At 47.5% G+C, this 13331-nt stretch overlaps 1 protein-coding gene across 4 annotated transcripts in view; it reads left to right on the plus strand.

Moving 5' to 3' along the window:
- The window catches only part of DLGAP4 (DLG associated protein 4), a 207111-nt gene that overhangs the window by 192320 nt on the left and 1460 nt on the right, over positions 1-13331 (plus strand). For all 4 annotated transcript variants that reach the window (XM_040607891.1, XM_040607888.1, XM_040607889.1 and 1 more), the window contains 4 exons: positions 7569-7930; positions 9347-9438; positions 9879-10288; positions 11966-12057. In XM_040607891.1, coding sequence (XP_040463825.1) covers positions 7569-7930; positions 9347-9438; positions 9879-10288; positions 11966-12057 — 956 coding nt within the window. The remainder of the gene's footprint in view (positions 1-7568; positions 7931-9346; positions 9439-9878; positions 10289-11965; positions 12058-13331) is intronic.

Raw genomic sequence — 13331 nt, forward strand, 5'->3', positions numbered from 1 at the left:
AGGGACCCCCACCCCATCAGAGCTGCAGTTATGCTTCTCCTGGGACCATGCTTGTGGCTTGTCTCTTCCCAGTGACTTCCTGAGGCAGGATAGTTGGGTTTAGGGATCTTGGTTCTTGATAATGAATTAATATCTTGGACAGGGAGAGGAAGGGAATGCTCTCTTAAGCTACTGCCCTGTGCTAGCTGGATTTGGAGGCCTGCCTGAGTCCCACAGGACAGATGGACAGCTTGCTGGATGTGTCTGGAGCAGGGTGGAGTTGCCTATTGCTGCTCCAACTTGCTTTAAAATCTGTACTGAAAATTAGTTTGGGGGAGGGTGGGGAGAGATTACAATGTCTCTTCTAATACAAATAGAAGCCCCAATAATAATTGCTGCAGATGGGTTTGGGAGTGTCTGTGGGTGTTTTCTGTAGCATCTGTAGCATCCTTACTGTAAGGCTAACTGCTGTTTAAGCAGAGCTGGGTTTAAGCAGGGCTGTGATGCAGAGGTGGTGGTGCTTGAGAGGAGCAAGTGGAGCATGCTCAGTCATCTGATTAAAAGCATAGTCTGGCTTGTGTATCAGCTCCCTGATCGTAGGTAAAAAACAGGTACAGCAAACAAAGCTGAGGGCTGTGGGGACTGGTGAAGTGCTCACATGTTCCTCTTGATTATCCAAGAGCTTCAGAAGGGTTTTACTGGGCCGGTCACTCTGTAAGTCTTTATGGGCACGCTCAGCTTTCACAGAGATGGCATACAGTTTGGATGGTAAGGTGGGTGAGATGCTCACTCAGGGGTGCTACTGGGTTTAGACTGCAGCTTGGTGGAGTGAGGACTGGGACCTGAGAGTCCACAGCCCATCCCTGACTCCCCAAATTAGTCAGTCAGCAACAGACTTTCCTGTCGGGTGCCTGTTTTCCACTATGTACTATCAAGGTGAGATTTTTTCAAAGATCAATACTACTAAGATTTACAAAAGGAAAACACTGAGGGAGCAGGTGTTCTTAACATTTCCATAAACAGTCTCTTCAAATGAACGTAGTCACTTAACTTTGCTTTCCCTGAGTGTGGTTTTGTTTAGCCAGTGTAAGACTTCTTCTGAAATTTCTGCAGCACTCTGAAGACAGCCATGCTTTCAGAGCAAGAGATGCCATCTTCACGTGGATTCTCTATCTTGTCTAGATAGAAATATTTTCCTGTTGACTAATAAAATTTGGGTAGGTTTCTCAGCTGTGTCTCTAACAGATGCAGGTGTCTTGACCTTCAATCTGCAGAATACTTAAAACAGCTTCTATACAAGCCAAATATAGATTTGAGGAGGCCTCTGCTGTGGCCATGGCTGTAAAGGCTAGAAACATTTTGGTTTAGGAGAAAAATAAGGTCTGACGTGATTGCTGTGAACAAAAAAATCGGTAAATATCTGTATTGTCTTCAGTAACTGTTGTCACTGGGGATCGTTTTTACTTGGAGTCTGCAAATAAACCATCCTGCAGTTCATCATAGTTTTAACCCTGAAGTGGTTTTGAAGCTGATGAAAATTAGAGGTCAGGCTGCTTGGAATGTGGCTGTTCCAGTTTGCTATTGAAAACTGCCTCTAAATGCAACTCCTTACATCTGTGAGACCCTGTGGCAAACAGGCCCAAAGACATGAAACCAAAATCTCCAAGGGAATAATGCAGCTGATGGTGGTTCTTATTTGCTGCAAGATTATTGGGTTGTTTCATTTAGAAGACAAATGAGTTGTCTCATAGGAGAGATTATTTTAGAGCACGTTGCTTTATGCATGAGGAAATGAGGTCATTTTTTCAGATCTTCCTATGCAGAGGGGGATACATGGGGCAGGAAAGCGATAGCAGTCTGAGCCCTGCTCATGTGTTTGAGGGCAGTCTGACTTGCCTTCACAACTGAGTGTGGCTTGGAGCCTTTGAGACAATTTAACAAAATTGAGGATGGCTTGAACAGGTCCCTGAAGTCATTGGAATGATTAGAAATATCATCAGGCTGTACTGAATCAGCCATAGCAACAAAACAGCCAGGCACTTCATGCTAGATGCACACTCGAGGGTGATTATGATATTTAAATCTAAAACCACATACCTTGGCTATCATCTTGGTGGTGCTGCAAGGTACTGAGCAGGTAAGCACAGCCTGGTATTGTTTGAACAGGGGCCTCTTAAGGCAATGCTGGATTTAGTATTACTTTGACTCCTATGTTTAGTCTTTCAAGAAGCAAATGCCTGGTCCTCTTAAAGGGAGGAGCTGATCACAGCATGCCCAGCTGGTTTGGGGCTCAGCAGGACTCTCCAGCTTAAGGCTTTGGAAACACTGCTTTTCTGCCCAGGTCTAAATCAGTGGGTATTGCCCAAGCTGCTGAGAGCAGCAGCAGTGGAAGATGCTAATTTGGAAACACAGTGCTTTCTAAAAATAATTGTGCAAGAAAGACTATAAACAGACATCGCTGCCTCCAAAAATCAATCATCCACAGCACAGTTGTGAATTCTAACAGTTTGCCTTAGAAGATCCTATGAGCAGGAAAAGTAGTGCTGCAAAGCTGGAAATTTAAGCAAAACTTCCACACTTTTTTGTTCTTCCACACCTTTCTGGAGTGTGGCTGATGTTCACAAGCAAACTTAGCTGATGGTGCTGCAGAATAAGGTGTGTACTGGTTCCAGTGCCCATGTGAATTGTAGTTCCACAGTGTACCACAAGCTGATTTTTAAAATAATAGGCTGTGACCTGCAGCAACTTGAGCAATTTCATACTTTGTTGAGCTGTAGCCCTTTGGAGGGGGTAAGTCAGCAACTGGAACACTTAACTGGTGGGATTGACCTCTGAGCCATGAGGGCCTACTGGGTGGTCCAGTAACACACTTCTCCTACAGAAATGTAGGGATGCTCCTGGCCTCCTCAATATCATGCCTCTTCCCACAGATGCAAGAAACACTGCAGCTTAGTTCAGAGTTGTGTTGAGGGAGAAGGACAGACTGTTCTAGATGAGCTTGCACTGACTTTTGCTTTTGAAACTGATTTTAGGTAACATGGGGTTTCTGGGTTTGCTGCACAGTCAAAGTCCCAGGTTTATGGTAGCAGAGGGCCTCAGTGGGGTTAATTTGCAGTTGCACTAATCAAAGCATCCCTGGTTATTCAAGGCTTCTAATATTTTTGTGTTTCTTTTGTTTGCAATGTTTTAGAGCCATAAACTTGTTTTTATAGTTCATGTAGTCAACCCTTTGACTACATGTACATAAATGGGGTGCTTTTTTTGTTGGTACTGTGTGATTGCCTTCTAGCAGAACCTGGGATGCTCTTCAGCTGAGCTGAATGGCATGAAAGGATCCTTAGCAACAATCAAGGGGATGCTGCAGTTTCCCCCTGTGTATCGAGTAGCACAAACAGTATTCATACTGTCTGTTGGTAGGTTTAAGGATGCATTTGGATCTAGCTTATTGACCCTGAACACCATCGATCTTCCCCAGGAAACTCTACTGCCTTTCTGTGCTGATACGCTGCCCTCCTCTTGTTTTGCCTGGCTGTGGTGTAGGATATTGGGTAGCAATTGATTTATTTTCCCCAATTACATTACAGCCCTGCGGGTGTAAACAGCAGCTGGGAAACTGGAGCTGTGCTCCTGGTAAACAAGCCAGCAAAACCACCACACCCCTGCCATTGGTTGGACTCCAACTGGGATGGTGTCTGAGGCTCCCTCCTGGGTGGCAGGGGACTATGCAGCTGGTGTGCTGGGGCTGGGCATGCTCCTGGGGCAAGAACAGAGGCTGTGTGGAGTGGCAAGACAGGGTATCTAACTGGAGTGCCGTGAAGACGTGCTTTCTCCACAGCAAATCTCTTGCCTGTCCTGGGTAATAGCTGCTGTAGCCCTCTGTCTGGTACAGCAATGCAAGGCAGCATGAGTGTTCTGTGTTCTGGTGGTGTAGCCACAGCTTATGAAGGGGTCCTTCTGTGCTTGCTCTGTTCAGGCTGCTTCTGCGCTGCTCTGTTGGGATGAGCTGTGCAAGACTGGGCATAAGACTTGGCTCAGAAATTGCAATAGCTGTTTAAGACTGTGCTGTCTGGTCAGGCAGCCCCGGCAGAGTGGCTGTGTGGGCACACCTCATCTGAGGGCTGCTCAGTGGCTTCCTTCCCTGCAGCTGGCAGGCAGAGCCCTGTGCAGCTTCACTTCAGAGGGCAGTAAGGTGTGCCTGAGCAGCCAAGGAGCTGGGCTGCTCTAGTGCGTGTCTATGGTTGAACTCTCCTCAGTTCTCAGCGGTGGTGTCGCGCAGGAGCAGGCGTTGGTGGCAGATGAGCTATTTCAGCATGCACCCAAGAGGCTGTTCAGTTGTACAGTCAGGCAACTTTTCTGTGGTGGGGCAAAGTTCCTGCAGCTGTGCTCACACGAGGAGTGCTTTACCCATCTGCCTGCAGTGCTCTGTCGGGTAGGTGTAGCTAATAAGGTTTCTGCTGTGAGGGCAGAGTAGGTAAACATCTGTAACAACGCAAGTTTTGACTTGACCAAATGTATGCTACACCTAGCGAGGCTTTTGGGGATGTCCAGCAGAGAACATGGGGAAAAAGGAGTGATCCTGCAGTGACTTGCTTCAGCACTTCTGAGCCGCCTGCTGTGCTGGCAGTTTGTACATTTGTACAATGAACCAGACCCTGTAAAGCAACATCCATAGGCAAAGGTCAGCTCTGGGGTGCAGTTCAACTTGCATTGAGTTGCTTGCATGAGTGGTGTCAACTAATCTGTTACTTCTGAAAGAGGCATCCCAGTGGTGAGCTTGACTTGCCTGGAGATGCTAAACACTTCTGAGTTGGGGCTGCCTGAGCATCTGCAGCAGGTCTTGCTGCTGTCCCGAGTGTAGGGGCTTTACTCTGCACGGGGAAGGTGATGAAGCGGGGCTGCCAGGTAGGAAATAAATGCCAGTGCTCTTCGTTGCCTGATACTGATGAACTTGCAATGCGGTTGCATGCTATTTACATGACCAAATAAGTATTGGCTGAAGGATGTGTGTAGCTGTGTTTTGGCATGTGAATTTGACAAGTTAAAGTACTTGCATCAGACCTTTTAGGGAATTATTGTAGGGGTTTTTTTAAGTGCATAAGTTCCTGTCCCTAGCTGGAGACACAGCAGCTGTGGGCTCAGACTACCCTAAGCAGTTTACGTGACATGTGCCGATGCTAGAGACTAATCAAGCTGAAAAATAACTCTGTCCCCAGACATAGTAACCTGTCCCAGTTATTTTTTCCTGAGCTCCTGTCCAGATTCACACTGAAAGGCAGCTTGGTTGGCAACCTGTCACAGGCTCCTTAGTCCTCCTGTAGCAGTAGTGCTGTTACAGTACCTCTCAACATCTCTGGGCATAGGAATGCTTTTGGAAACATAGATCTCCTCCTTCTTTGTTACCCTTCCCTTTTAGTTCCTTCTCTGAAGTGGAACTTCAGCTGTTAATATGGTGGATACTGGGATGTGTAAGTATAGGCATGTGTCAATCCTGTCAATAAGGCACATGGTGTAGCTGTGCAGCTTCCCCACTGGGAGTATGGCTGGGCTCCCAGAGATGCTCAGGACTGGCTCTGACCCCACTGGGGACTGTGAGGCAGCTGGGACACACCTCCTGGGTGCCCTGTGAGTGTGGTCAGCCTCTGCTGCAGGCAGACACACACCTGTCTGGTGAGGAAAAGGATCTGCTGAGAGGCTCATGTCACCTAAAACACCCCTTCCCATAACTGTAATCAGTCTGGATTCAGTTCATTTGATACTTCTCAGTTAATTGTGCTCAAATTATGCAGGGAACAGAAGGCACTCTGATGGGCTGAGCCAGAATTGGTTGTGTCCAATTGTCCTGAAAGATCAAAACACTTGTCAAGTGCCCTGCTGCAAGCTTCCCAGGGCATGCATGCAGTGCAGTTTGGGGGTGGAAGGTAATGTTGGGAAGCAGCAGGTACCTCTGCCATCGCGGTCCCCAAATAGCCTCAGGGCTCCTGACAGTGAGGACTGGTCTCTAAATTTGTTAATATGCTGGTAGCTACTTTGGGCATAGAAATGGTGAAGTTAATGGTCTGTCTGTACCATTTAATGAAAATGGTCTGTATCTGCATATATATCTGTCACTCTGTCAGCAGGTTTGGGGGAGGTTATGTATGGGACTGGGCAGGACAGTGGGAGGTAGGACCTTGCAATTTGAGGTGCAAAACTTCACTGAGCTATGGGCTACTCCCAGGTCCATCCCAGAGGCCCTCATCCCCTCGTAGGCCCATCTGCACAAGCCCAAAGCAGGGACGAACACACAACGGCAGGTGAGACCCCTGAGCACTGAACACTGTACAGGCCCTTCCTGGGGTTGTCCCAGCAGAGTCAGCCCCAGTGTCCAGGAGTGACGCTCATCGTCATGAGCCATGGGGAGCAGCTCTCCAGGTCACCTTTTGGACTAAGGAGATTGCTGCCAAGTGCCAGGACACATGATGGGGTGCAGTTTGGGGGTTGCACAGGACAGGTTAACGGGATATTTATTGGAGGAACCAAAGGTGGGACAAGAAAGGGGGTTTTGTTTATCTGGGGAGGAACAAGAGTGGGGAATACAGGAGTAAGGAAATAAAAGGGGTCAGTTGCCTGTAGGTGGGTGGCTGGTCAGTGCACTTGTGGGCCGTGCCCTGCCCAGCAGAGTCTGTTCTGTCTGCACAGCAACTGGAGTAGGACTTCTGCCTCAGGGGCTTGTACATCCAGGGGCCAGGAACTGGGCAGACTGAGTGCCTAAGCAGTTGCTGCAGGATCCACCTTGTACTTGCATTTTTGCTAATGGACTTCCATCCTGTCAAGCCAGAGACAGGAGCAGGATGAGGCCGTTGCTGCTGTCTGTGTTTGTGTAGGTGCTCTTCTGTGATCTGTGTGGCCAGCCACGTATATATGCATACATGTAGCGGATGTGTGCTCTGTGTGCCTGCTGGGAAAACATCTCCAGCCTCACTACTGGTTGGGTCTGGGGACATGGAGCAGCAGCAGCCTTGCCACTCTTGGACTGTTGCATCCAGATGATGTATTTTCTTCTAATGCATAGCAGCTAGGTTTTTAAGGTACTTCACAGATGTTTGTTCCTGCCATCAGCATCTAACAAACTTTATGGCTTTCCGTTTTTATAGGAAAAAACACCACCCTGGTCCAGGCACTGAAACTTGTCAACTGATGGGACAAAGAGCTGAGGCACTTGGCTGTACTAGGACATTAAAACATAGGGTTTAGCCAAAGAAAATTTCCCCGGTGTGGACACTTACACCTGCCAAACCCTGTAGCATTCTTGGGAGGCTTTTCTATACCTCTACTCCATTTCCAGCCTTTCACGCATCATGGTATTCCTTTTGACTTCTTTTGCAAGCTAGCTCTGGCTCTGCCTTCTGCTTCCCCTTATGCTTTGGTTTGGGTTACCCAGTGTGAGCTGCTGGCTGTAGGCTGTTTCTGCATTTCTGCCTCCAGCTTCTACTTGGAGGCTCCTCTTGGATGTTGTGACTGACCTGCTTTTTCTTTCTGTTTTACTGTATCTCTCTTTCCCCGCAATCTGTCTTTTGCGTTCTCTATTCTTCCCGCCTCCATTACTACAGGTTCATCATGCCTAGTGGCATATAAAAAGACTCCACCTCCTGTCCCACCTCGGACCACATCAAAGCCGTTCATCTCTGTCACTGTGCAGAGCAGCACTGAATCAGCACAGGACACCTACCTGGACAGCCAGGACCACAAGAGTGAGGTGACCAGCCAGTCGGGGCTCAGCAATTCTTCAGACAGCTTGGACAGCACCAGGACACCCAGTGTGACGAGGGGAAGTGTTGTGACTCCAGCGAGAGAGACTCCAGAGTTACCCCAGAAAAATGCAACTTTGAAAAGTGACAAAGGGACTCTAACTAGCGAAGAGCCTAAAGTGGAGAACATCCCCAAAAGAAAGCTGTCATCTATAGGAATACAAGTATGGAATAGTTTGTTCTTCTTTGTCCCAAGGAATGTCCTTAACCTATCCATTTAGCGTGTGCATTTTGTGTAACCAGGTGTGCTTCTGAACTCACTTAGAAAGCAAGAGAAGCTAACTGCCTTGTCAGACTAAATTCCTGTGTTCCCAGGGGTGAAATACAGCAGAAGCTTTCCATAACAGACCAGAAAGGACTAAGTTCTTTTAGTACAAAATTTAAACGTTTCATAAAGCAGTGGGACAATGTTAACTGGATGAGTCCCTCTAAAGAGGCCTTTTGCTGCTGGTATGCCTGTGATCTGTACTACATATTACTTCACATCCATCTGCTTCTTGTCCATCACGGTTCTTGGGACAACTCTCTTCCGAGAGGTGGGCCTTTCTACTTGACACCCATGTAGCATGGGCTGCTGCAGTGTGAAATGGTCCTGGGGCTGTAGGCAGGAGGGAGCAATTTCTTGCTGTTCGCTGTTCCCAGCAGGTTGCTACTTCTCTTGCTGGAAGCATTTAACTCTGTGGAAATCTATGGAAATGAGCTTTGATTATATAGTCAAATGAGAACCCACTGAGTAGAGTAAATCCATGCTTTATTTGGCAAAACTTAAACTCGTTTGCAGTTGTACACTCCTCTTGAGGACAGATTTCCCACTTACACATGGCTGACTGTCCCAAATGCTGGTTCACTGCTGCAGGCTGTTACCTGCAGATAGGGACATGAGTACTTGGGCAAGTCCAAATGCAGGATTTGGGCTTTAAGCCACTGTGTGTGCTGAGGAAGTTCTCCATTGACTTCACAGTAAGGCTAGCTGGCAATAAGCACATGTGAGAGTGAAGGCTTTTCTGCAGGGCTAGCAGAGTGAAACATGGTGAAAGGGCAGCAAGGCAAGAGAACTTTTACTGGAGAGGCTAACTGCCTGCCTTCCTCTCCTTTCTCTGAGCTGGTTCCGAAGCCACCTGCCCCACAGCCTGGATTTCCTTCCTAAAACCTTCTAACCCTCTTATCCAGAGCTATGGAGGGTGTCAGTCCCTGGGAGAGAGGAAGCTGAGCTTTGCTGTCAGTCTTAATCAGATCACTACCCTCTCCTGAATCTCTTGTCCTGTGCCCATGTTGGATGCCACGCACATAGCTGTGCCCTGGGGACACACAGCCCTTCTCCAGTGTGCCACAACTGTACAAACGGCTGTGGGTGGCAGAGCAGAGTGCTTTTAGAGCAGATGCCTGGCAAGATACAGTCCTGATGCTCAAGTGGAGGTGGACCTGAGCAGTAGTCTTGTGCCTCTCCTAAGACAACCCTCCAGTTGGCGTGTGGTGTCAGCATGCTGTATGTGTGTGTGCAGCACTTCTGGTCTACTGATGTGAATTCCAGCAGCAAGTTCTTGTGTCTGTTTTTGTCTGTATTTTTCTTGTTCAATAAGGTTGACTGTCTTCAGCCAGTGGCAAAAGAGGAGCCTCCTCCACCAGCCACCAAATTCCAGTCCATCGGGGTACAGGTAGAAGACGAGTGGCGGTAAGTGAAAGACGCAAGCTTTTGTAGTTTCCTTTCTTTCAAATTCTGCTTCCCCCACATCGCTTAGACCTTCTCCCCCTCTTTGTTCCAATGAGTGGTGTTGAATGGGGACGCATGGAGAGCTCTTCCTCCACAGCACATACCCGCTGCAAAAAGCACTTGTTCTGTAAACAGCAAAATCAATGGGAGTTTGAAATTAAAAAGTACAAGATGTAATTATAGTTGTGCGTCAGTCCTCTCGTCTGAACGGCCTATTGCAGTAAGCAGGCAACCTTATGATTTTGTCTGTCTGAATGTGTGGTGTGTGTTTGTGTGTGTGAGGCGGGGCGGGCAGGGTGAGACTCATCTGCAGGCATAACGAACAAATGCATTTCACTGTTGGTGTGCAAGGCCAGCCAGGTTGAGTTCTGTTATTTAGTGTTTGCTTTTGATCTCTCTAGAAACAGCCACTCTCGCAGCATGTCCTCCAAACAGGACACAGACTCTGACACACAGGAACCTAATAACTCTAGCTGTAAATCATCTGAGAGAAGCCTCGCTGAGTGCCCCCAACACAACAACTCTGTTGGTGTTGATGCCACTACCAGGCAACCAGCCAAGCCCTCACAGATTAAGAGAAACCTCTCCTATGGAGAAAACAATGACCCAGCCCTGGAGCCTTCCTCTCTTCCTCCTCCTGATCCCTGGCTTGAGACATCCTCCACCTCGCCATCAGAACCCACGCAGCCAGGAGCCTGCCGGCGGGATGGGTACTGGTTTCTGAAGCTGCTGCAAGCAGAAACAGAGCGGTTAGAAGGCTGGTGCCGCCAGATGGACCAGGAGACCAAAGAGAACAATCTCTCTGAAGAAGGTAGGTGTTGTCAGACTCTGGACACTAGACTCCCTCTTGAGAAAGACTTATAACTTGAGTATTGAATCAGCTTTCTGCAGTTAAATCTCTGATAGCCCTCAGAGGCAGAACATGGAGATAAGTGTGGGACAAAGAATGCTTTTTCTTTGGAGAGGAAAAGGTAATTTCCTCTAGTAGATGGGGTAAGAAATAATACTGTGATGTAGCATATAAGGCTTGCAGGAGATAGTGCAGCTTCTGACCATTCCAAACTTCTAAAAGCTTAAATGGATTTCTTTCAGGGAGGCTGTGGGATCTTCCTCCGTGCCTAACCCGTTGTACTCAAGTGGCAAGTGAAAGTTTAGTTGGCAGTGGGGTAGAATGAACATGACTTCTAAGCTTGTTTGATCTCTTGAATCTGTGGACTTGTCTTCACAGCAAAAAGGAGGCTTCTTCATATGAGAAGGCTTCACTGAATTTGTGCTGAATACACCGAAAGCATGTGCACAGGGAACACAAGGCCACTTGATTTTATTGGGATCAGTCCCAGTTGGGCTTGTTCGATTATTTTCAAATAGATTGGCAAAACCTGTGCTTCTTGCAGTGAAAATCATGCCTTTGGTGCAGAGTGACAGAAGTGGGTGACTAGGCTGCAAAGGGCAGGATCTGTGAGTCTCAACTTTTATTTTTTTAATACCCAAGAAAGGTGAAGTAATGGTAAGACTCGGCTACAGCTCACTGTCACTGCTAGGGCTTGGGGGAGCTAATCTCTAATCCTATTCCATTAAGATGCTCCGCAGGCTGGCAAGCTGGACAGGCACTGCCAGGCCTCTCCCTGCCTCAGGGGATGCCTTTGTTTAGCCTGTGGCAGGAGTACTCTGGCAAGAAAAGACACCAAGACTAGTGAGATGCTATGTCTGTGACCTCTAAGAGCCATCTCCTAGTAGATTCTGTAAGTGAGAGCTTGTTGGGTACAGAGGGAGCCCAGCTTACACTTTTCCCACCAAGATTTATAAACATACAGAACTGATTCAGTAGGTGCAGCAGCAGACCAGGGAGGAGGAGAGGGGAATCAGTTCATCCCTGTTCATGGTGCAGTTGCGTGCACTGCGGGGGTCTCAACTGTGTATGGACTTTTCCCTTCCAAAGACAGTGTTTTTCCGTTAATGAGTACTGGAATGTTGCCATGCCCAGAGGCTCTTTGGAAAACCCAGTAAGAGCAGCATGAAGTCCTGGATATTAAAAGCCCTAGCCTGCCAGTACTTTAATCCCTTTGGGTAAGTGGAGTTTGGAAATGGTTCTCCTGCCCCTTGCTACCTTCACCTTGTGCATGAGTGGAAGAGGAGGTTATGATCTGCAAGCAGGTGCCAGCAGATCTGCTTACTGAGATTGTGCTGGTGTTCTGTCTGATGGGCTGAAAGCAGTTTTAAAATACTTTCTGCCAACTGATGTAATTTTCTCAGTCTGGCCTGCTTTTGACCTGCTCTAGGAGAAGCAATAAGAGATGGCACAAGACAGATGTAGATTATAGTTTCAATACATCTTTCCTCGAGAGCCCTTAGCTCTTTGGGGATCTCTGAAACTCCTTTTCTAATGAATCAAGAGTGTTTCTTTGCTCCAGGAACACTAGAGTTCATTGCTGCATTTTATAGTCTGTTCAACTGAGGTCTTTCTGTTGTTTTTTTTTCTCCCCCCTAGTCTTAGGAAAAGTCTTGAGTGCAGTGGGAAGTGCACAGTTACTAATGTCGCAGAAGTTCCAGCAATTCCATGGCCTCTGTGAACAAAACTTGGTGAGTCTGGATCTTTCTCCTGTTTTTTGAAGAGGGGGATGTATCTGTTTTGACAGCACTAAAGGAACATGATCAGGTATTAGCAGGCTGCTGTTAACACAAAGCCAGTGCAGCTGTAGCCTACAACCTGACCACCATGTCATGATGGATGAGTGCTAATTTAAGACAGCAGTTGAGCAGTGGGAGGCTGATTGCCTCCACCTCTTCTGAATAGGCAGTCTTGGGCTTTGCTCTGGGATGAATGTTTGCAGTTCTCGGTGCTTACGTGAGCGCAGGGGAATTTTCCTCTGCTGCTGCTGAGGGCATGCTGAATATGCCAAGTCTTTCTGTGGGTCTGAACTGTCAACTAGCCATACTGCTCTGTATCCTGGAAACTGCCTCTTTCTTGTTACTTATAAAGGGCTTCCTGAGGTGAACACTGAGGTTTTGCCAAATAGGGGGGAATACTTGAAAAGTCTACTGTTCTTCTCCAGACATGCTATCTTAGCATGTAGGTTATGTGGACAGTAAAACTGTCCCAACAGGACTGTCCCTTACTGATCACAAAGCATTGTTTGAATCTGATCCCTTCAAATGTAGTGCAAGGGCTTGCCCTTGCTGAGAGCTGGACAGGGCTAATGTCGGGGTGGATGGCAATCTGTGTTCTGGTTTTCCCCTCAAGCTTTATTGTGGTATGGATTTTGCATACTTCCTCAGAGGCGAATTCCCCTTCGCTTGCAAAAAAAGCTTAGAGAAACTTGGGAGAGTGTAGGAGGGGGTGAAGTGCTGAGCATCTTCTTGCTGATCTCTGGCTGATCACAGCTGAGAGATAAGCAGTAATGCCACTAGCTGCCAGACTTTCCAACAGCTTTGTGCAGAGTTGCTCAGGTCTGATCCCATGCTTTCCTTAGACTATCCAGGCCTATGATTGGCAGTTCAGATGTCTCAGAACTGGCAAAATTCTGTTCTTGGAAGAAACTTAAGCTACTTAAAATTTTTCAGATGTTGGGGGAGGATGTAGCAGAGTAATTTTGCTTGTGAAAGCTGTATTGGCTTCTTTGGATTGCTGTACACTGGCATGCAAGTTCTCCAGGTGTCACAGCTGTGCTTTGCATTGTGTTGTGTCCATTTCCATTATCCACCCAAAAATCCCGATCTTTGTAAGAAATGGTGTTGTAGCTCTGAATCACGTGCTGGGGGCCTTCAATTGGAGGTTGCTGCTGTGGGATTAGCACTAGCTGGGGAAGCTTTGGGGAGAACGGGAGGTATTGCTTTCTGCTACAGAGAGTCTCTTT

Source organism: Falco naumanni, chromosome 10 (genome assembly GCF_017639655.2).
Source record: "Falco naumanni isolate bFalNau1 chromosome 10, bFalNau1.pat, whole genome shotgun sequence".
Taxonomy (NCBI): domain Eukaryota; kingdom Metazoa; phylum Chordata; class Aves; order Falconiformes; family Falconidae; genus Falco; species Falco naumanni.